The sequence below is a fragment of the Nerophis ophidion genome, linkage group LG22, assembly GCF_033978795.1.
Source record: "Nerophis ophidion isolate RoL-2023_Sa linkage group LG22, RoL_Noph_v1.0, whole genome shotgun sequence".
Classification (NCBI taxonomy): domain Eukaryota; kingdom Metazoa; phylum Chordata; class Actinopteri; order Syngnathiformes; family Syngnathidae; genus Nerophis; species Nerophis ophidion.
The window spans coordinates 34,279,895-34,303,618 of NC_084632.1; the positions used below are offsets into that span (position 1 = coordinate 34,279,895).

A 23,724-nucleotide genomic window follows, 5' to 3' on the forward strand; every position below is an offset into this window, starting at 1 on the left:
AAATCTGCATATAATATGTAGCATTAATCTACCTAATTGCCAACATGCTGGCTCCAAACTTGGGCACAATATAATGACATTGAATAAAAGTTGTGTATCAAAATATGATAATACAGACATGGATGAAATTGATTTCACCCTTCGTTAATAAAGAAAAACCCACAATGTTAACTGAAATACCTAAAAACTGACAGAGATGATGATTTAAAAATGTTGGGGTAATTTGCCAAAATGCTTGTTAACGAGCTAAAAACATCCTGGGAGACAAATCTAGAGCTTTTAGGCAAGTCACATCAGTTTATGGATGCAAAAATGAAGCAAATCAACCGTGAAACAGGGAGAAGACTTGGTTGTGTTCCAGTGTTGCTTTGCAGCAGCCAACACCGTGTATTTATTTCATGACATGAAATTAAATCTAATCTATTGAAAGAGCTGAAAACAAGCAGTCTGAGGAAGGAAACTATCAAAAATTCCTCTCAACAGGTGCAAAAGTCCCATTGAGAGTTACAAGAAGCACAATTGCAATAACGGCTTCAAACGGTTGTGAAACAAAATCTTTGGTTAATGGTACCATCATTTTTGTTCAAGCTTGTCTCAGAATTATTATTTTTCACATATTTTAAAGTTATCAAAACAACATTCTAAGAGCAAAGTCTGATTTCCATTTGTTTCCTACTATTCTAATGATTCTGTGTGTTTTTTTAAATTTGTTGATATAAAGGGGTCATACTCTATTATGATTATTGATTTATATTTAAAATAAGTGAAGTGAATTATATTTATATAGCGCTTTTTCTCTAGTGACTCAAAGCGCTTTACATAGTGAAACCCAATATCTAAGTTACATTCAAACCAGTGTGGGTGGCACTGGAAGCAGGTGGGTAAAGTGTCTTGCCCAAGGACACAACGGCAGTGACTAGGATGGCGGAAGCGGGAATCAAACCTGCAACCCTCAAGTTGCTGGCACGGCCACTCTACCAACCGAGCTAAACCGCCCCAATACTTCTACATGGTCTATATAACCAGTAATGGTGGTGCTTTGGTGAAAATTGTACATACATTTTACTTCACTGACCCATTTTAAGCTCCTTTCTGAGTGTCTCTTGAAAACAAGTCGTTTTAGGGGACAATCTTTTAGGCTGTCTCCTAAAAGTATCATATTTTCCGGACTTTTTTTTTTCTTTTTCTGAAAACTCATAGCCCGGTGCGCCTAATGTACGGAAAAAATATGGTTTTGCTTACCAACCTCGAAGCATTTTTATTTGGTACATGGTGTGATGATAAGTGTGACCAGTAGAAGGCAGACAAACATAAGAGATACGTGTAGACCAAGGGTCCCCAAACCTTTTGCCTCGAGGCCCGCATTGGGTTGAAAAAATTTGGCCCGGGCCCGAGCTGTATATACAACTATATATATATATATATATATATATATATATATATATATATATATATATATATATATATATATAGGTGTGGGAAAAAATCACAAGACTACTTCATCTCTACAGATCTGTTTCATGAGGGGTTCCCTCAATCATCAGGAGATTTTAATGGAAGCATTCACATACAATGGTTTATATAGAGCACAGAGTGGGTGGGTACAAGCAGGCGTAGGGTGTGGTGATTGGCTCATGTGTTACCTAGGAGGTGTTTCCGCCTGTGGCGGCATGTTGAAATGATTTCACTGCGCTTGTTGAGGGATGATAGCTCTGGATGATATATAATAAACAGTTTCTCTTTTAAGCATAAGTTGCATCTTGTATTACCACTGTTGTAAGGTGTGCTGGATGCAAGAATTTGCCATGTTATTGAATATTCAACATTATTGTCTTTGAGGTTCCAAATGTGTTTGCTGAGTTCGGTAGAATTCTGCAAAGTCTGGTTTCTAAAGGAGGCGTTGTGATTATTCCATCTTGTTTTGAACGCTCCTTCGGTTAATCCTACGTACGTGTCGGATGTGTTAATGTCCTTGCGTATTACCTTTGCTTGGTAAACGACTGATGTCTGTAAGCACCTTCCGTTGAGAGGGCAATCAGGTTTCTTGCGACAGTTATATATATATATATATATATATATATATATATATATATATATATATATATATATATATATATATATATATATATATATATATATGTATATATATATATATATATATATATGTATATATATATATATATATATATGTATATATATATATATATATATATATGTATATATATATATATGTATATATATATATATATATATATGTATATATATATATATATATATATGTATATATATATATATATATATATGTATATATATATATATGTATATATTAGGGACGGCGTGGCGCAGTGGGAGAGTGGCCGTGCGCAACCCGAGGGTCCCTGGTTCAATCCCCACCTAGTACCAACCTCGTCACGTCCGTTGTGTCCTGAGCAAGACACTTCACCCTTGCTCCTGATGGGTGCTGGTTGGCGCCTTGCATGGCAGCTCCCTCCATCAGTGTGTGAATGTGTGTGTGAATGGGTAAATGTGGAAGTAGTGTCAAAGGGCTTTGAGTACCTTGAAGGTAGAAAAGCGCTATACAAGTACAACCCATTTATCATTTATTTACATCCATAAACGTGGATGCATATGCCAAAGTGCAATATATTTATCTGTACAGTAATGCATTTATTTATATCTGACCCTTATTTCTCTTTTATCCTGCACTACCATGAGCTAATGCAACGCAATTTCGTTCTTATCTGTACTGTAAAGTTCAAATTTGAATGACAATACGAAGAAGTCTAAGTCTAATGGTGTGGAACTCAGAGGCTACCACCGTGAAGGGTGAAAAATGAAACATTAAGTTTGTTGCATCACACCTGAAAGTATGAGAATACATAAGAAAGGGTCTCTATAGATTGTGAAGGTCAAGCTGATATAGTGCTCATAGAGCCAAAAGTGGTGAAAAGAATTTAATAAAGTAACTTGTTCGAAAAATGTCACCTTTAACTCCCTCAGATTCATGCACTCTTCCCAAGAGTAAAATTTCCTCTTCATCCTGTAAAATGACATGATTTTAAACATCATTATCAATATTACAGACTTATATACACATCTCAAACAAGTACAATGATATCTTAGTTTGTATGCAGACTGCAGAGGTGGGTAGTAACGCGCTACATTTACTCCGTTACATCTACTTGAGTAACTTTTGGGATAAATTGTACTTCTAAGAGTAGTTTTTATGCAACATACTTTTACTTTTACTTGAGTATATTTATAAAGAACAAACGCTACTTTTACTCCGCTCCATTTATCTGCAATCAGGTCGCTACTCGCTACTTTTTTTTATCAATCTGTTAATGCACGCTTTGTTTGTTTTGATTTTGTCAGACACGCATTCAAAGTAGGAACTGCGCATGCCTGCGTTTCACCAATCACATGCAGTCACTGGTGACGTTCGACCAATCAAACAGAGCCAGGTGGTCACGTGACCATCACACGTAGAAACAGACATGTTGAAAAACTTATTGGGGTGTTACTATTTAGTGGTCAACTGTACGGAATATGTAGTGTACTGTGCAATCTACTAATAAAAGTTTCAATCTATCAACCAATCAATCAAAAGTGTAAAGGAAAAAAGACACATTTTATTTCAACCGTACTTCCCGTCCTATCGCACAGTTCCTGTCTTCACAATAAAAGTGCAGCTCCATCGCGCCTGCGCTAACAAAATAAGAGTCTCCGAAAGCCAGAGCAAACAAGCTAGCAAACTACGGAGTTTGCCGCCAATGTATTTCTTGTAAAGTGTATAAAAACGAATACGGAAGCTGGAAAAATAAGATGCTAAAAACCAACGATTTTTATGATGTATTAGACAGGAAGGAGGAACTTTTTTTCTCCTCCCTTTGAAAACCGGAACGTTATCAGCACTACTGTCTGATTCCAATCAATGCAAGTCATCAGAATCAGGTAATACACCAACTTATATTTTTGTCTTCATTAAAGATAGGAGTCTATATGTTAAACATGCATGTATATTCATTAAAACACCTTTAACATGTGAACAAAAACGGCAAAATAAATAAATATAAAGTATATACTGTATATATAAAGGTATGTATATATATGATATGTGTGTATGTATATGTATATATGAGGTAGATCACCTCGACTTGGTCATTTATTAAGTAATTGATTAACGTTGAAAAACTTATTGGAGTGTTACCATTTAGTGGTCAATTTTACAGAATATGTACTGTACTGCAATCTGCTAATACAAGTTTCAATCAATCAATCAATCAATGAATGCCTACTGAGCCTATGGTGCTGTTAAGTTATTGTGGCTCAATTTGCCTTAATTTTTTTTTATTTTAATGTATTATTATTTAATATATAATATTGTCTTAGTTGCTTAAGAGCTATTCTTGGCTCTGAATTTGCTCATTGCTATTTTTATGTTTTTGTGCATTATTTGTTGCTGTAATCATTAAACGAACAAGTTACTCATCAGTTACTCAGTTTTTGAGTAGTTTTTTCACAACATACTTTTTACTTTTACTCAAGTAAATATTTGGGTGACTACTTCTTACTTTTACTTGAGTAATACATCTCTAAAGTAACATTAGTCTTACTTGAGTACAATTTCTGGCTACTCTACCCACCTCTGTTTGTATGTGCCCAGGTTTTAGTACAATTCAGTTTTAGGCCAAAATATTAACCAAAAATACGTCTCAGTTCTCAGACACTGTCTCAGTTTGAATATGATTATACACACTTTGTTGACTCAGTGCCTGTCCACATGGGAGCATTTTTAGGTCAGAACAGTTAAGAATGATGTCGTTGTCACATGATCAGAAGAAGAAGACAGACTTCAAGTCAGCTTTCTCCTGTTATCTTGTTGTCTTACATGCATTATTTAGATTTCACCATTCCCATCTGGATGTATTAATTGACACGTATGTGGTCGCAATTTTTTCAACAAGCTAAAAAAACAAACATGCATTGTACTGATTACGGCGGCAAATTACCCACCATAGAGACGAATAAAGTTGAAGCATACAGTTATAATCCAGTCTAGGGTTGTATAGTATACGGGTATTAGTATAGTACCGCGATACTAGTGAATCATATTCGGTACTATACCGCCTCGAAAAAGTATCGGTCCCCCATTTCCCCGAAACCCCCATCGTCGTCACGTCGTGTCAGTTGGTTTTACGAGCAGAGGAGCATGTTCGGCAGCGCACAATCACGGAATACTTACAAGAAGAAACAGTGTGTAAACAGAAAAGGGAGAACGGAAATATTTTGGCTTTAAAAACTAAAGAAAAAGGTGACGTTATACGTAACACGGAAACGCCCTCAGGAAGAGGTGCTTGAAGACATGCTAGTGGCTAATATCCATCCCCAGTCGGCAGTGTTTTAGTTACTTCTAAATCACTAATCCTCGCCTCTATGGCGACAAATAAATTACGTTTCTTACAAGTTTCATCCCTGCACCGATGAGGAATAGCTAAACATGCTTCACTACACACCGTAGCTCACCGGCGTCACAATGTAAACGAACGCCGTTGGTGGATCTACACCTGACATCCACTATAATGATACCAAGTACAGGAGCGTAATTAATTAATACTAGTATGATTACATCGATTTTTTTTAGCATCAAAAAATGTTCTTTCGTTTTTAAAAAAAATCTCATTTTGTTTATGAACTCAGGAAATATGTCCCTGGACACATGAGTACTTTGAATATGACCAATATATGATCCTGTAACCACTTGGTATCGGATCGATACCCACATTTGTGGTATCATCCAAAACCAATGTGAAATATCCAAACTAAAGAAGAATGAGTGATTATTATATTTTAACAGAAGTGTAGATGGAACGTGTTAAAAGAGAAAGTAAGCTGATATTACCAGTAAATGAACAAGTAGATTAATAATTAGTTTTTTACCACTTGTCCTTAATAACTTTGACAAAATAATACAATGATAAATGACACAATATGTTACAGCATATGTCAGCAGTTAAATTAAGAGCCTTTAGTGTTCTCTACAACCTGTCGTCACACGCGCACACACACACACACACACACACACACACACGCACAAGTGAATGCAAGGCATACTTGGTCAACAGCCATACAGGTCACACTGAAGGTGGCCGTACAAACAACTTTAGCACTATTACAAATATGCGCCACACTGCGAACCCACACCAAACAAGAATGACAAACACATTTCGGGAGAACATCTGCACCGTAACACAACTTAAACACAACAAAACAAATACCCTGAACCCCTTGCAACACTAACTATTCCAGGACGCTACAATATACACCCCCGCTACCACCAAACCCCGCCCACCAAAACCCCGCCCCATCTCCGGAATTCGGAGGTTGGCAAGTATGGATGAGTTTGCCAAGGACTTAAAATAAGTTGCTTTTTTTTTGAACAAAATAAACTGCTGTTTTAAATGTGTCCACTGGATGTCACAATAGCAATTCTGTTAGGCAAGCAAACGGTTTATACAGTACACAGTAAAGGGTGACTGTGGCTCCTCCTCCTCGACCCACATGATAATTCAAACCTGCCGTTTCGGGTGAACATCCGCACCGTAACACAACAGAACAAATGCCCATAATCCCTTGCAGCACTAACTCTTCCGGGAAAATTCCAGCAAACTGACCAATAATTAACGTTTTATTCATGCATTATCCCTTGCTACTTCAAGGCTTGAATGTTTGGTTCATTCATTATTGTTATTTTATTTTCAAATATATTATTAGCCTGTGGAAAAAAATTAATATTTACCTCAGAAGATTGCAAATGGAAAAAAAGGCATAACATTTTTATTTCAATTTGATTTGATATGCCTTTGATATTTTTTCAATCATTATTATTATTATTTGAAACTGGATTTTGCATGTCACTAAAGTTATATAAGCCTGGCTTGTTCAATATTCAATGCAAAACTTGTTTGGGTCCCTATTAAAAGGTTAATTTGTTCAACCTTTGTTCCGTTTAAAATTTTGGCCCACTCTGTATTTGAGTTTGACACCCCTGCCTTAAAGAGTCTGTATTTCAAGGGTAACAGCTTTCCTCTGTAGTTTTGCAGAAAGGGTTGCATTGAACTGTGACCTAGGTGGCATATTATTAGAATTTTGCTGAGGCTAAGAGAGCTACAAGCAATGCTCCCTCTAATTTTTCATGTGTGTGAGCAAACGCAAAAACTCCCTGAGGATTCAGTGGAGCACATGTGAGCAACATCAGACGTGCACACTGTGGCCACACCTGCAGCACACCTGTCCCAAACCTGACTAAATAACAAGTTACATTTCTTATTATTATAATCAAATGACAGCAGTCACTTCCATGTGATCATTTTCTAATATAAGTGTTTTGGCCCACTTACAATGACAAGAACAACAAATATTGTTTTTCATGAGCTGGATACTAGTATTGTATGTCTGGGTGGGGTCCTGCTTTGGAAATCATTTGTACCCCTTTCAGATATCGCATTTAGTTCCCATTAAAACATTCACATGTTGCACAATGAGATGTAAGCTCTGATCATGTGTACATTCCTGTAACTTTCCGTTTGTAAAATATGTATATTTTTATTAGTATTTCTTTAATATAATAACAGCATTTCATGATTAATATTCATAAATTAAGATTCCTAATAAATGACAATAGATTGAGCACACATTTAATTGGTAAATGATAGTGTAACGACCTGGAATTACACATAATGTGCGGTGTTGGAAATGTCCGACTTTTTGTGTTGGCTGTAAACGCATCACTGGCTCAGTGCCATATGTGCATGTGATGGCACAAGTGAGAAAGAGCAAGCGCAGGGGTGCCCACACTTTTTCTGCAGGCGAGCTACTTTTCAATTGACCAACTCGAGGGGATCTACCTCATTTATATATATCATTTATATTTATTTATTTATGAAAGAGACATTTTTGTAAACAAGTTAAATGTGTTTAATGATAATACAAGCACGTGTAACACATATAGATGTCTTTCTTTCACGAAGACAAGAATATAAGTTGGTGTATTACCTGATTCTGATTACTTGCATTGATTGGAATCAGACAGTAATGATGATAACGCCCACATTTTCAAATGGAGGAGAAAAAAAGTTGTCCTTTCTGTACAATACCACATGAAAGTGGTTGGTTTTTGGCATCTAATTCATCCAGCTTCCATACACTTTACAAGAAAAACATTGGCGGCAAATTCCGTAGCTTGCTTGATTGACATTCACGGCACCCGAGGGTCTTGTGAGATGACGCTGGCTGCTGCCAGTTCATTATTATGAAAAAATGACAGAGAGGAAGGCGAGAAACACTTTTTATTTCAACAGACTTTTGCGCCGTCCCTTCCGTCAAAACTCTAAAGGCCGACTGCACATTTCCTATCTTCACAATAAAAGCCCTGCTTCATGCTGCCTGCGCTAACAAAATAAGAGTCTCGGAAAGCTGGCGTGCACAAGTGATGTGCACGCCAGCTTTCTGAGGGATCGCTTGTGCACGCCACTTTTCCGAGACTCTGTATTTAGTTAGCGCAGGCAGTATGAAGCAGGGCTTTTATTGTGAAGATAGGAAATGTGCAGTCGGCCTTTAGAGTTTTGACGGAAGGTACGGCGCGAGAGTCTGTTGAAATAAAAAGTGTTTCTCGCCTTCCTCTCGGTCATATTTTCATAATAATGATCTTGCAGCAGCCAGTGTCATCTCACAAGACCCTCCGGTACCGTGAATGTCATTTAAGTGACGTCTTGGTGAAGATTGATGATCACAAATTTTTAGGTCTATTTTTTTTAAAAGCCTGGCTCGAGATCGACTGACACACCCCCCGCGGTCGACTGGTAGCTCGCGATCGACGTAATGGGCACCCCTGAAGAAGCGGCTGCTGTTGATATGCCAGATGGCAAAGTTGGTTTTGGTCTGCTCTGTACGGCAGAAAATGACCAGCTTTGCTGGATGGAAATTGTTTAGCGATGTTTTTGGTCATGTGTTTATAAAGAGTTTTGCTCAAAGTGATCAATGGAATTATTGTCCTACTTAAAGCGTTTTGACAGACTTTACAATAATTGAACAGTGATACCGAAAACTTTTGTCTCTGCTGCTGCTTGTAATCAGTTACTTTGAAAATTGCTTATTAGGGTCCTTGGCCCATGGCAAAGGACTCCACAGGAGTCCTTTGCCATGGGCCAAGGACCCTATTGAAACTGCTGTGTTTTATTATTATTCCGCACCTACGCGCTGTAATTTGACCCCCTTAACATGCTTCAAAACTCACCAAATTTGACACACACGTCGGTATAGCAAACCTTCCCCAACATATTAAGCAACCAATCCCCCAAAATGAAAATTGCGCTCTAGCGCCCCCTAGGAAAAAAATACAGACGAAACTGCATGTAACTTATGTTAGGAATGTCATAGCGACATGAAACAACAACTCCTATGTAGGTCTGACTTAAACCCAATTTTCATACACTCACTTCTTTCAGCAAAAATCTACAGGAAGTTGGCAAAAACCCCTTCAAAATAAAATTTTCGCAAAAATGCCATTTTTGCCTCTTTGCGCTATAATTTGACCCCTTTAAAATGCTTCAAAAGTCACCAAACTTGGCGCACACATAAGGACTGGCAAATATTGCTATATAATGAAAAAACCAAACCCCAAAACTCAAAATTGCGCTCTAGCCCTATTTTTGAATAAAACACTGAAAAAACTGCTCCTAGGAAGAAAACACAGACAAAATTACTTGTAACTTCCGGTAAGAATGTCGGAGAGACATGAAACAAAAACCTATATGTAGGTCTCGCTTAGACCTACATTTCATAGATTGACAACCCCCAACAAAAATCAACAGGAAGTTTGCAATCCCCCCTTCAAAACAAAAGTTTTGTAAAAACCGGTCACCTTTCTTCAAACATTATCTCCTCTGAGTGCGTTTGTTGTTTTGGCTTCAAACTCGTACAGGAGAGAGATTGAACCCTTCTGATTAAAAGTATAGAACAGAGTTTTGATAAGTTCTCAGGTTTTGATTTTACGCGCCTTCAAAGAAACCCTTTGCAAAGTCTCCTAAAAAATGTAATTTTTGCCTCTTTGAGCTGTTATTTGACCCCCTTAAAATACTTCTAAACTCACCAAACTTGACACACACATCAGGTCTGGCAAAAATTGCGATCTGATGAAAAAACCTAACCTCAAAACTCAAAATTGCGCTCTACCACCCCCCTAGGAATACAACACGGACAAACTGCTCCTAGGAAGAAAACACAGACAAAACTGCTTGTAACTTCCGGTAGGACATGAAACAAAAAACACTATGTAGGTCTCACTTAGACCTACATTTTAATAATTACCATACTTTAGCAAAAATCAACAGGAAGTTTGATATTTTCACTTCAATACAACAACTGCATTACTTTCACAATGCATTAGATTGTCAAAATAGTGGCTCCAAGGCGTCTTCTAACGCTTATCCGGCCGTGGGTCTCGGGGGCAGCAGCCAAAGGCGGACCCGACCAACGCTGCTTGCAGCTTTAATTTTTTTATTGGATCTAGTGCGCGGCATAGAATTGCAGAGGACGCGTGAGGTGAGTAGTACGCAATTGCACAGGCGCGCACCATAGAGGGAACGTTGGCTACAAGCAATGTTTACAGCCCAGCAGTTTGAATTACTTTCACCTTACATCCCTAGTTGATGTACTAGGAGGTGGCCACGACAGTGTGAGGTGTTGCGCTATAAAGGTTTTCTTGTGCATGCGCATAGTTGCATCAGTTAACGTAAGGCATCTGAGCAGTCCATGCTTCCAGTTTAGATGACCGAAGACAACTCTTTCACATAAGCCAAGTTGCTCCAGATTCAGTCCCCAGCTTTTTTTTTTTTTTAGCTGCTGGCAAAACATCCATCCATCCTTTTTCTACCGCTTGTCCCTCTTGGGGTAATAGGGGGGCTGGAGCCTATCCCAGCTGCACTCGAAGGGAAGGCAGGGTACACCCGACAAGTCGCCACCCATTAATGGAAACATTTCCATTTTCTGTATTTTCTGTTCCTTTTCTTAATTATGTGTTGAGTAGTGTTGTCCAGAGTGTTCGATACTTTACTTAATAAAGGGTACCACAAAAAATTCAAAAAATTGCATTATTGGTTTTATTTGAACAAAAAATCTTACGGTACATTAAACATATTTTTCTTATTGCAAGTTTGTCCTTAAGTAAAATAGTGAACATACAAGACAACTTGTCTTTTAGTAGTAAGTAAACAAACAAAGGCCCCTAATCAGTCTGCTGACATATGCAGTAACATATTGTGTCATTTATCATTCTATTATTTTGTCAAAATGATGAGGGACAAGTGGTAGAAAATGAATTATTAATCTACTTGTTCATTTACTGTTAATATCTGCTGACTTTCTCTTTTAACATGTTATATTTACACTTCTGTTAAAATGTAATAATCACTTATTTTTCTGTTGTTTGGATACTTTACATTAGTTTTGGATGATACCACAAATTTGGGTATCGATCCAATACTAAGTAGTTACAGGATCATACATTGGTCATATTCAAAGTCCTCATGTGTCCAGGGTGGTATTTCTGTCATGGTTATTTGGTGACGAACCCCAAGATGCAGAGATGGAGGCAGGCATGGAATGTGAAAACATGATTTAATTAAATACTACGACAAAAACAAAACCAAAAGGGTACGAACACAAAGCGCGCACGAGGCGGATAATCAAACAAAAGGAGCTAGCCTGGGAGCTAGAAAATAACGAACAGGAGCGTAGCGTGGAAGCTAGCGGGTAGCGAACAGGCAAACAGAAGTCGTACTTGTATAATGAAAAATAAAACGGAAGCAGGGAACAAAAAACAGTAAGCTACAAACATCAACTGAATATAGCTTACCGCTACACTACAAAGACAAGGTACGACACGACAGGAGCGATAACACATCACAAGAGCGACTAGACGTGACATCGACAAGACAATACAATCATCCAGCAACTGACACAAGACAAAGCAGGTACAAATAGGAGCAGGCTGATTGGCAACAGGTGTGGCCAGGTGCCAATCAGCCGCAGCTGAGGAGGAACACAGCACTCAGGGAACAAGACTGGACGCTGACAAAATAAGAGCACTAGACAGGAACTAAAGACAGGAGATACTAAACACAGAGGAAATAGACAAATGCAGAGGAAAAAACTAAAACATAGACAAACCTGACAATTTCCTGAGTTTAAACACATAATAAACATTTATTTAAAAAAACGAAAAAAGATTTTGTGATGCTAAAAAATATAAATGTAATCATAGTAGCATCGACTAGATACGCTCATGTACTTTGTATTGTTACAGTGGATGTAAGATATAGATCCACCAATGGCGTTTGTTTACATTTTGAAGCTGGTAAGTTACGGTGTGTAGTGAAGCATGTTTAGCTATTCCTTGTCCTACAGGGATGATACTTGTAAGAAACTTACTTTATTTGTCACCATGGAGGCGAGGATGGCTTCACGGTGGCAGAGGGGTTAGTGCATCTGCCTCACAATACGAAGGTCCTGCAGTCCTGGGTTCAAATCCAGGCTTGGGATCTTTCTGTGTGGAGTTTGCATGTTGATTGGCAACACTAAATTGGCCCTAGTGTGTGAATGTGAGTGTGAATGTTGTCTGTCTATCTGTGTTGGCACTGCGATGAGGTAGCGACTTGTCCAGGGTGTACCCCGCCTTACGCCCGATTGTAGCTGAGATAGGCGCCAGCGCCCCCCGCGACCCCGAAAGGGAATAAGCGGTAGAAAATGGATGGATGGATGGATGGAGGCGAGGATTAGTGATTTAGAATTAGCTAAAACACTGCTGGTCTTTAACCGCAAGCTAGCCAGCCATGTCTTAAAGCACCTCTTCCTGAGGGCATTTCAGTGTTATAAATTCACTTTTATCGTTAGTTTTTAAGCCATAATGCATCCATTCTCCCTTTTCTGTCTTTACACTTTGTCTTCTTGTAAGTACTCCATGAATGTGCGCTGTCGAACATGCTCCTCTGCTGGTAAAACCAACAATGACACGTGACGACGACGGGGGGATGTGGGACCAATACTTTTTAGAGGCGGTATAGTACCGAATATGATTCATTAGTATTCATTAGTGTTACGACTGGTTGGCATAGTGATGCCAAATTGGTCCCTTCGTGGATGCGTCGGCATGAACACAGCAACGGTAAGTTTAAATGATTTATTAACCTTACCAAAAACAGACTATGAACAAAAACACTGGAGCTAACAGACAAAAATAAACCAAGGGCGCTAGCATGAAAGCTAGGAATAGAAAATACAAAAACTATACTTGGCACGAAGCACACAAAAGAGTAAACAAAAAAAACATTCAGCATGAAAGCTGGAATATCGAGTGGCTTAGCGTAAGAGCTAGCGAGAAAATACATACGGGTAGTAGACAGTCGTGAATGTTGCTCAAAGGCAAATTAGAGTCCCAGAAAGAATGACGAAAAGGGACGGGCTTAAATAGGTGAGTAATCAAAAAGTGACAGGTGTGCAGAAACCGTGATTAGCAGGTGGGATCAATGAGGAACCATGGTGACTGACTAAACAGGAAGTAAGAGTGTAGAACAGTGATACAACAACTGGAAGTATAAAATATATGTGGTGATCCAAGTAGCGGATCGCAACACATTAGTAGTGAAGTGAATTATATTTATATAGCGCTTTTCTCAAGTGACTCAAAGCGCTTTACATAGTGAAACCCAATATCCAAGTTACATTTAAACCAGTGTGGGTGTCACTGGGAGCAGGTGGGTAAAGTGTCTTGCCCAAGGACACAACGGCAGTGACTAGGATGGCACGAGCGGGAATCGAACCTGCAACCCTCAAGTTGCTGGCACGGCCACTCTACCAACCGAGCTATGCCGCCCCCAATACTATACCAATACCGGTAAACCGTACAACTCTAGGTTTAGTTACTTCCACTTGTTGTTATTTATGTTTTCTTCTCGGATCACCTGCCATTTTTGCTTGTCCTGTTCTCCTGGGGGACTTGTTGCTTTGTCCAGGCTTGTTTTATTGCTTGTTCTTGTTACGTTTTTTTCAAGGTTCCATTGGAATGTGCTGTGGCTTCTTGTCATCTCTCTATTTTCTTAAGTTGTAATTTTTATAGACTATCCTGCTATCCTAAGCCAGTGTTTACGAAAGACTCTTTGTTGCTCTTTCTTGTGTTGTCTCTGCATTTGTGGTCCACGTAGGTACAAATACAACATTTGCACAGTGCAAAGCCACTTCTAAGTTAGCAATCCTCGCCTCCATGGTGGCAATTACACTGTTTCTTTAAGCATCATCACTGGAGAATGAGGAATAGCTAAACATTCACTATACACACTGTGAGAGGATATGCTAACCTAACCTCTAACCGCAAGCTAGCGCTCTTGAATGTAATCAAAGGTAAGAGGATAGATACAAATATTGACCTTGATGATACCAAGTGGTATAGTATCAGGTCGATACCACAGTGATTAGATTAATATTTTTTCTTTTTACCATCAATACATCCTTTGTCATTTTTGCTCTTGTTTACAAACTCAGGAAATTATTCCCTGGACAGAGGAGAGCTGTCGGCCAAAAAACAGATGATTTCAATCAGAGCCAATAGTAGGAAATAATTAAAATATTACATTTAGAATCAACAAATTATGTTTTTAAACCGTAATCCTGTGTATTTAATAATTCAATTCAAGCTGCTTTTATACCCAAACATGGCACCCACCTGTTCCCAGTTAGCCTGCTCACCTGTGGGAGGTTCCAAAACAGTGTTTGATGAGCATTCCTCAACTTTCTCAGTTTTTTTGCCACTTGTGCCAGCTTTTTTGAAATATGTTGCAGGTATCTAATTCCAAATGAGCTAATATTTGCAAAAAAAAATAAAGTTTTCCAAATTGAACGTTAAGTATATTGTCTTTGCGGTCTATTCAATTGAATATAGGTTGAAAAGGATTTGCAAATCATTGTATTCAAGCGGTAGAAAATGGATGGATGTGTTACCAATAAAATTTTTAAAAAAGTCCCTTTTCGACTTCCTGCCGACCGTCTTTCATTTCTGTTGCGCTTTTATGTCATCTTACTTACTAAATCAGTCACAGCAACAATCTAAATGTTCTGTAATCAATGCACCTTAACCGTAATCTGAACATGGAAGTGAAGCACCACCAACCTATGCTGCAGGGATGTCATCTCTTCTCACGGTGAAAAAATAGCCTTCCTTGTCGGGAGAACAACTTGCCATGACTTTGAACCGGATATTTCCATAAGAACGACAACTTTTCTTTGTAAATTTCTGCTCGCTTGTGGCTCATAAGTAGCAAGAGAACTGCAACTATGTTCCCCCCGCTCCGGCATTGATTGACTGATTGATTGAAACTTTTATTAGTAAATTGCACAGACCACTAAATGGTAACACCCAAATAAGTTTTTCAACTTGTTTAAGTCGGGGTCCACGTTAATCAATTCATGGTAGCCCGATGTTCAAAAAGGACGCGTATGCGTTAATCGCCTATTAAAAAATTTTTGTGTCGTATTTAAAATTTATAGTAACGCTTTATCGCGTTAACTTTGAGTTTATAAACATATATCAGTGCTATCAATGTATGCCTAAATAAAGCCACTTAAGAATATTAGGATTGTCATCCCTTCCTCCTGTTTTCTGACGGAAACACCGTCTTTCCTATAGTTAGTCCTCTAAACAAATTAGACTTTCAGCTATCGCCACCCGAACAGTCAGGCTGAAGGATAGTATGACAAATCCTGCTGTGATCGGACGTGTGACCAGACAGGTTTTGTTCCTCACCCTTGCTGTTTAATGTCTATCTATGCTGAAGCCATGCTGAGGGATGCCTCAGGTCAGGTGGATGACAGCATGTGTGTAGGAGACGGTCATCAAGACAGTGAGATATGCGGATGACCAGGCAACAGTAGCTGGCCCGGTAACGTCTTACAACTCATGATGACCAAGATACGTGACACCGCAGAAGAAGAAAACAAAGGTGATGAAGATCTCAAAGCAGCTGGGGGAGGAATTTATGATCTGCCTTGGTGGTGTACAGCTAAACCAAGTGACATTGTTTCCTGAATTGGCAGTATAACTGTCCAAGATGGACACTGTGACAAAGAGATCAAGTCAAGGACCGTAAGTGGTAAAGATGTGTTTTCTATGAGAGAAAAAAACTGCTGACAAAGGCCTTCAGTATGTCCTTGAAAAGGTGAATAGTGAAGATGGTGGTCTGGAGTACATTGCCGTACGGTGCAGAAACATGGGACACTTCGCAAGGAAGAGATCAGACAACTGAAAAACTGCGAGATGTGGACGTGGAGGAGCAAGCATCATGATGGTCAAAAAAGATAAGAAATGAAGTGCTACGGCTGGTTGGAGAAGAAAGGGCCACAGTGTACATCGTCCACAGAAGGCAGAGAGCCAAGCGCTACATCCCGTAGATCTGCTAGTGTTCATGATTGAAGGTAGAGTGGAGGGCAAGAGGCCAAAGGGAGGGAGAAGATCCGGAATGTTACATAGGGTAAAGGGTAGTGACGGGCGGCTCCTACGAACATGTCTAGAGGAGAGCAGTGAACCAGATGTTTTAAAGACTGGACCTACTTCGTGCAGACCCCTAGAGAGAGATTGCCTATCCCTTTAAACTAAGTTAAATATGCTTCCATTTTGTTTCTACAACCTGTTTTGAACATGTTTCTTTGATTTGCCATTTTCTAGTTCCAGGGGTATGCAACCTGTGTGTTAGAGGTCTCGAAAACCAGTCAGCTGTTCCAATTTGCCTAGTCTTGCAAAAGTAATTAAGTACAATGAAGGCAATAATCAAATCCTTAAAAAGACAAAATTTAAAGTGATCATTTATTAAAAATACTGAAGCTATACTCAACTAGGAGGTATAGCTGTGTCTGTATTTCTAAATGTGAGCTCTCTGACTGTAGCTCCTTAAAATAGCTTGCTTTGTCAAAAACTGCTGCATGGACTTATCAAATTAGCTGCAAAGAACACAGTCAGACCCTGTTATATCTTCCTATTGTGCACACATTAGTGGTTTGAACTTGCCTTTTTATGGCAACCAGCTCCCCGGTTTCATTGCTCCTGCCTAGGAGCACGCTTCCATAGGTACCGTCCCCCAGTTGTTTGAGCATGACATAGCGGTTCATTTTCCATAGACGCTCACTCCTTGGCAGCCCAGCAAATAATCCCTATAAGCATTGCAACAAAGTATATCTTCAGACTACCAAGTACTCTGCACTTCCTAATGGTTTTTACTCATTTAATGAATAAACAAAAACTATAGTCCTCTTTAATCTACCTTTTCTCCCTGGAGATGTAGGCTTGTTGCTTGGCTGCAGGTTCCAGTTGCTCTTATCCAACCGAAGATAAGCCTTTCACAGCAGACAGAAAATCCCCAATGAAGGGAAGTGGATTATGTTGACATGTGGTTCAGAATGCGCGGGTCAGGAAACAAACTAGAAGGAGGGTCGGAGAAGGGGTGATTGTTAAGAATGCCAAGCTTGAAAACTGCAGCAGGTTGTGATGCAATTACAAACCCCAAAACCAGTGAAGTTTGCACGTTGTGTTATTCGGAAATGAAAACAGAATACAATGATTTGCAAATCCATTTCAACTTATATTCAATTGAATACACTGCAAAGACAATATTTTTAATGTTCGAACTGAAAAACTAAATTTTTCTTTGCAAATAATCAGTGACTTAGAATTTAATAACAGCAACACTCTGCAAAAAAGGGGCATTTTTACCACAGTGTTACATGGCCTTTCCTTTTAACAACACTCAGTAAACATTTGGGAACTGAGGGGACCAATTTATTACGCTTTTCAGGTGGAATTATTGTCCATTCTTGCTTGTTGTACAGCTTAAGTTGTTCAACAGTCTGGGGTCTCAGTTGTCATATTTTACACTTCATAATGCGCCACATATTTTCAATGGGAGACAGGTCTGGACTACAGGCAGGCCAGTCTAGTACCTGCACTCTTTTACTAGGAAGCCACGCTGTTGTAACACGTAGCTTGGTATTGTCTTGCTGAAATAAGCAGGGGCGTCCATGCTAACGTTGCTTGGATTGCAACATATGTTGCTCCAAAACCTGTATGCACCTTTCAGCATTAATGGTGCCTTCACAGATGTGTAGCTTACCCATGCCTTGGGCACTAATACACCCCCATACCGTCACAGATGCTGGCTTTTGAACTTTGCACCTATAACAATCAGGATGGGTTTTTTCCTCTTTTGTCTGGAGGACACAACGTCCACAGTTTCCAAAAACAATTTGAAATGTGGACTCGTCAGACCACAGAACACTTTTCCACTTTGCATCAGTCCTTCATCTTAGATGAACTTGGGCCCAGTGAAGCCGGCAGCATTTCTGGGTGTTGTTGATAAATGGCTTTTATCAACTTGCACTTACAGATGTAGCAAACCATCTGTAGTTACTGACAGTGGTTTTCTGAAGTGTTCCTGAGCCAATGTGGGGATATCATTGACACACTGAGGTCGCTTTTTGATGCAGGGATGAAGGGTCCATAATATCATTGCTTACGCGCGGTGATTTCTCCAGATTCTCTAAACATTTTGATGATATTACAGACAGTAGATGATGGAATCCCTAAATTCCTTGCAATCGCTCATTGAAAATGTTGTTCTTAAACTGTTTGACAATTTGCTCATGCATTTGTTCACAAAGTGGTGACTCTCGCCCCATCCTTGTTTGTGAATGACTGAGCATTTCATGGAAGCTGCTTTTATACCCAATCACGGCACCCACATGTTCTTAATTAGCCCGTTCACTGATGGGATGTTCCGAATAAGTGTTTGATGAGCATTCACCAACTTTCTCAGTCTTTTTTGCCACTTGTGCCAGCTTTTTTCAAAACATGTTGCAGGCATCAAATTGCAAATGAGCTAACATGAGCTAAGACAGTGTATTATTGTCTTTGCAGTGTATTCAATCGAATATAGGTTGAAAAGGATTTGCAGATAATTGTATTTTGCTTTTATTTACGATTTACACAATGTGCCAACTTCATTGGTTTTGGGGTTTGTAGGATATAGTTGTTACAACTCCAGGGTTGTTATACTGCACCTATTAACAAATTATGGTCAACATATGCTTATTTCCATTGTCCTGAATTTATTCTATATTTGATTGCACGGAGATGGAGCCACTTAGCGCTAAATTTGTGGCAAGGGCAGATTACACAATGGGCTGGTTGCCATTGCAGGACACAGGGTTGGAATTGGGGTTTAAATCCCCAAAATGATTCCCGAGCGCGGCCTCCGCTGCTGCTCACTGCTCCCTATACCTCCCAGGGGATGGAACAAGGGGATGGGTCAAATGCAGAGGGTAATTTCCCCACACCTAGTGTGTGTGTGATGAGACTATCAGAGGTACTTTAACTTTAACATAAAATTGCCCATTAGAAACCAGATCCATTTCTGTATGGAGAATAATGTGTGTCTTTATTAAACAAGCTTTTTTTGGACACTGAATTAATTTTTGTGTTACATTTAGTGAACTGATTTTTTTTTACATCAAATTATTCTGACAATTTCATTGAATAAACATTTCTAAATGAAAATGTTCTTGTTTAAAAATACAGTTTGTCAAAATACAGTGTTTTAAAATTAAGTGTAAAAATTCAGTGGTAAAAAAATTCTGTAGAGAAAAATGTGTTCCTTCAAAACTGTAGACTCACTTGGTTGTTAATCAAAGATCCTGTATCCGAAGAAGCCAATGAGATGTCAAGTTTGAAGCCATGGGACACGGGTCTTGCTGAGCAGCAAAAATGCAGTTTATGCAGCACAACACTCTGCAACAGATCTAGGCATAATACAACATAATACACATTTCAATCCAGCCCGGAATATGTTTACGAACTATAGAAATAATTCCAATGGTTAGAATTTGCACTTTTTAGTGACATGTGGGTTAATACGACAATCTAAGTTACACTGCAAACCAATTGGGACTTTTTTTTGCCCTCAAGTGACTCAGATCCGATACACTTTGCCAGTCTAAAGACTCCCAAGCGCGTGGTTGGGGGCGTTGTAAATGTAAATGCAAATGGGTTGTACTTGCTTTTGTACCCCTTTTACAGGAGCCCAAAACACTTTGACAGTATTTCCACATATACCCATTCACACACACATTCACACACTGACGGCGGGAGCTGCCATGCAAGGCGCTCACCAGGACCCATCAGAACCAACCTCGTCACGTCCGTTGTGTCCTGAGCAAGACACTTCACCCTTGCTCCTGATGGGTGCTGGTTGGCGCCTTGCATGGCAGCTCCCTCCATCAGTGTGTGAATGTGTGTGTGAATGGGTAAATGTGGAAGTAGTGTCAAAGTGCTTTGAGTACCTTGAAGGTAGAAAAGCGCTATACAAGTACAACCCATTTATCATTTATTTATTTTAAGTGTCTTGCTCAGGACACAACGGACGTGACGAGGTTGGTTCTAGGTGGGATTTGAACCAGTGACCCTCGGGTTGCGCACGGCCACTCTCCCACTGCGCCACGCCGTATATATATATAAGAAATACTTGAATTTCAGTGTTCATTTATTTACACATTTACACACACATAACACTCATCTACTCATTGTTGAGTTGAGGGTTGAATATTCCATCCTTGTTTTCCAAACATATGCATGTACACTAGAAGGCAGTATTGTCCTGTTTAAGAGTGTCACAACACAATGCTGTTCGGCAGATGAACTGCTTTAGGTAGACAAATTCGGACTGCTGCTGTTGTGTTTTGTTTTAATGCGCTGGGAGGACGAAACTGAAACTGCCTAACAATAAACCCACATAAGAAACCAAGAACTCGCCCTCGATCATTCTACAGTTATAACGGCATTGGGCAGACACGCTCTTTGTACACGTCACTCAGGTCCGCGTTGACCCGGAGGAGGCGTGGCTTTCAGCTTCGCCTGAATTTCAGGAGATTTTCGGGAGAAAATTTGTCCCGGGAGGTTTTCGGGAGGGGCGCTGAATTTCGGGAGTCTCCCGGAAAATCCGGGAGGTTTGGCAGGTATGGTCATATTCAAATTCCTCATGTGTCCAGGGACATATTTCCTAAGTTTATAAACATAATATAAATAAAAAAAAAACAAAAGAAGGTTTTGTGATGCTAAAAAATAATCAGTAATCATATTACTATCGGCTAAATACACTCTTGTACTTGGTATCATTACAGTGGATGTTAGGTGTTTGTTTACATTGTGATCCCGGTGAGCTGCAGTGTGTAGTGAAGAATGTTTAGCTATTCCTCGTCCTGCAGGGATGATACTTGTAAGAGACATACTTTATTTGTCGCCATGGAGGCGAGGATTAGTGATTTAGAAGTCGCTAAAACACTGCAGGCTGCGGATGGACTTTAGCCGCTAACTAGCTAACCTCTTCCTGAGGGCGTTTCAGTGTTATAACTTTTTGTTTGTCTTTAGTTTTTAAGCCAAAATGAGTCTGTTCTCCCTTTTCTGTCTACACAAATTGTCTCCTTTTAAGTACTCCGTGATTGTGTGCCGATACTTTTTAGAGGCGGTACAGTACAGAATATGATTCATTAGTATCACGGTACTTTACTAATACCGGTATACCGTACAACCCTACTGCACACTGAATTGTATTTTTTTGCCCTCAAGTGACACAGATGGGATTTATTTTGCCAGTCTTTAGTCTCCAAAGTGCTTGGATAATATCAGATTTGGCCCACATCTGCAGGTAGTTCAAATCCGATTGGAATCAGATCTTTTCAAATGTGACTTCAATCTAAATGGAAATGCTACCTGATTACGACCGGAATGCAACATTTTTGTCATCTTTGGCCATGCTTCGTCATTCGTGAAGGCAGGGAAAGACGCAGCCCGCCAGCAGAAGTGGATACGTCATCACAACATCCGGTTTCCGAGAGCAAAGCAATTTTCGGCGGCCAAATTGTTGGTGCATCACTAGTCGATAGTGCGCAATTTGTGTATATAAATACTTTGATCCCAAAGAAAAAAACGATTGTTCAAGCACCGGAATTGACGCTTATGCTGTGGTGTAATTGCGCTCATGTTACGTAAACCAGGGGCGGCCATTACGTCGATCGCAAGCTACCGATCGATGGTGGAGGTTGTGTCAGTCAGGCATTTAATGCCAGCCAGGTTGTTACGGCGCACATGCAGTCCGCTTTTCCCTCTTCTGCAGGAGCACCTAGAAGCTCCACTAAAAGCTCCGCTCGACACGCCCCCGTGCTTGCTAGGCAGACAGCGCCCATGCGCTGCCACAGCCGGAGGCAATCTGCAATCGACGCACCTGGGACTAATGACAAGCTAATGAGAAGCTTCTCATCTCTGACTCCTCTCCTGGTCTCTCTCTCTCTCTCTCTCTCTCGCGCTCGCTCGCTTGTCTCCCTCGTGCCTTGTCCTGATTGTCCTTTTCGTCTCTTGTCCCCACAGTCCTCCGTGTCTCAGCTTTAGCTGTGCGCTTCTGCTGCTGCTGCTCTTCCCCCCGGGCCTTGATTGCTTTCCCCGATCCAGCCCGGGATTGCACTCAGGACCTCCGTATTGTGAGGCACATGCACAAACCCCTCTACCACCGTGCTGCCCATGACATAAATTCATTTTTTTTGAAAAGGCTTTTGTAATTAAGACACATATTAACCTCTGTATATTTCTACTTAAACAAAAACAAGTGAGGAATATTGTTTTATTTAAGTGTATACTACAGGGCAAGTGGAACATGTTGCGTAGATTTCTACAGTTTTTCTAATACTAATAATAACGTTCAATATTTTAATGTTACATTTATATACATTGGCATGTACACTATATTGCCAAAAGTATTTGGCCTCCTTCCTTGACTCCCATATGAACTTGAAGTGCCATCCCATTCTTAACCCAAAGGGTTCAATATGATGTCGATCTACCTTTTGCAGCTATTACAGCTTCAACTGTTCTAGGAAGGCTGTCCACAAGGTTGCGGAGTGTGTTAATAGGAATTTTCCACCATTCTTCCAAAAGCGCATTGGTGAGGTCACACATTGATGATGTTGGTTGAGAAGGCCTGGATCTCAGTCTCCGTTCTAATTCATCCCAAAGGTGTTGTATCGGCTGCGATGAGGTGGCGACTTGTCCAGGGTGTACGCCACCTACCGCCCAAATGCAGCTAAGATAGGCTCCAGCGACCCCAAAGGGGACAAGTGGTAGATAATGGATGGATGGAGTGTTCTATCAAGTTCAGGTCAGGACTCTGTGTAGACCAGTCAAGTTAATCTACACCAGACTCTGTCATACAAGTCTTTACGGACCTTGCTTTGTGCACAAAGTCATGTTGGAAGAGGAAGAGGCCCGCTCCAAACTGTTCCCACAAAGTTTGGATCATGTCCAAAATGTTTTGGTATCCTGGAGCATTAAAAGTTCCTTTCACTGGAACTGCGGGGCCAAGCCCAACTCCTGAAAAACAACCTTACACATGCTTGCCAACCTTGAGACCTCCGAATTCGGGAGATGGGGGAGGGGGGGGGGGTTGTGGTAGCGGGGGTGTATATTGTAGCGTTCCGGAAGAGTTAGTGCTGCAAGGGTTCCTGGGTATTTGTTCTGTTGTGTTTATGTTGTGTTACGGTGATCCCGAAATGTGTGTCATTCTTGTTTGGTGTGGGTTCACAGCG

At 40.0% G+C, this 23,724-nt stretch overlaps 1 protein-coding gene across 1 annotated transcript in view; it reads right to left on the reverse strand.

The window, feature by feature from the left end:
* The window catches only part of LOC133540808 (serine/threonine-protein kinase MAK-like), a 59,662-nt gene extending 42,203 nt beyond the window's left edge, over positions 1 to 17,459 (reverse strand). Inside the window, exons 1-3 of the mRNA XM_061883758.1 lie at positions 17,364 to 17,459; positions 17,111 to 17,253; positions 2,986 to 3,040 (exon numbers count right to left, since the gene is read on the reverse strand). Coding sequence (XP_061739742.1) covers positions 2,986 to 3,040; positions 17,111 to 17,211 — 156 coding nt within the window. The 5' untranslated portion in view covers positions 17,212 to 17,253; positions 17,364 to 17,459. The remainder of the gene's footprint in view (positions 1 to 2,985; positions 3,041 to 17,110; positions 17,254 to 17,363) is intronic.
* Positions 17,460 to 23,724: the final 6,265 nt, after the last annotated feature.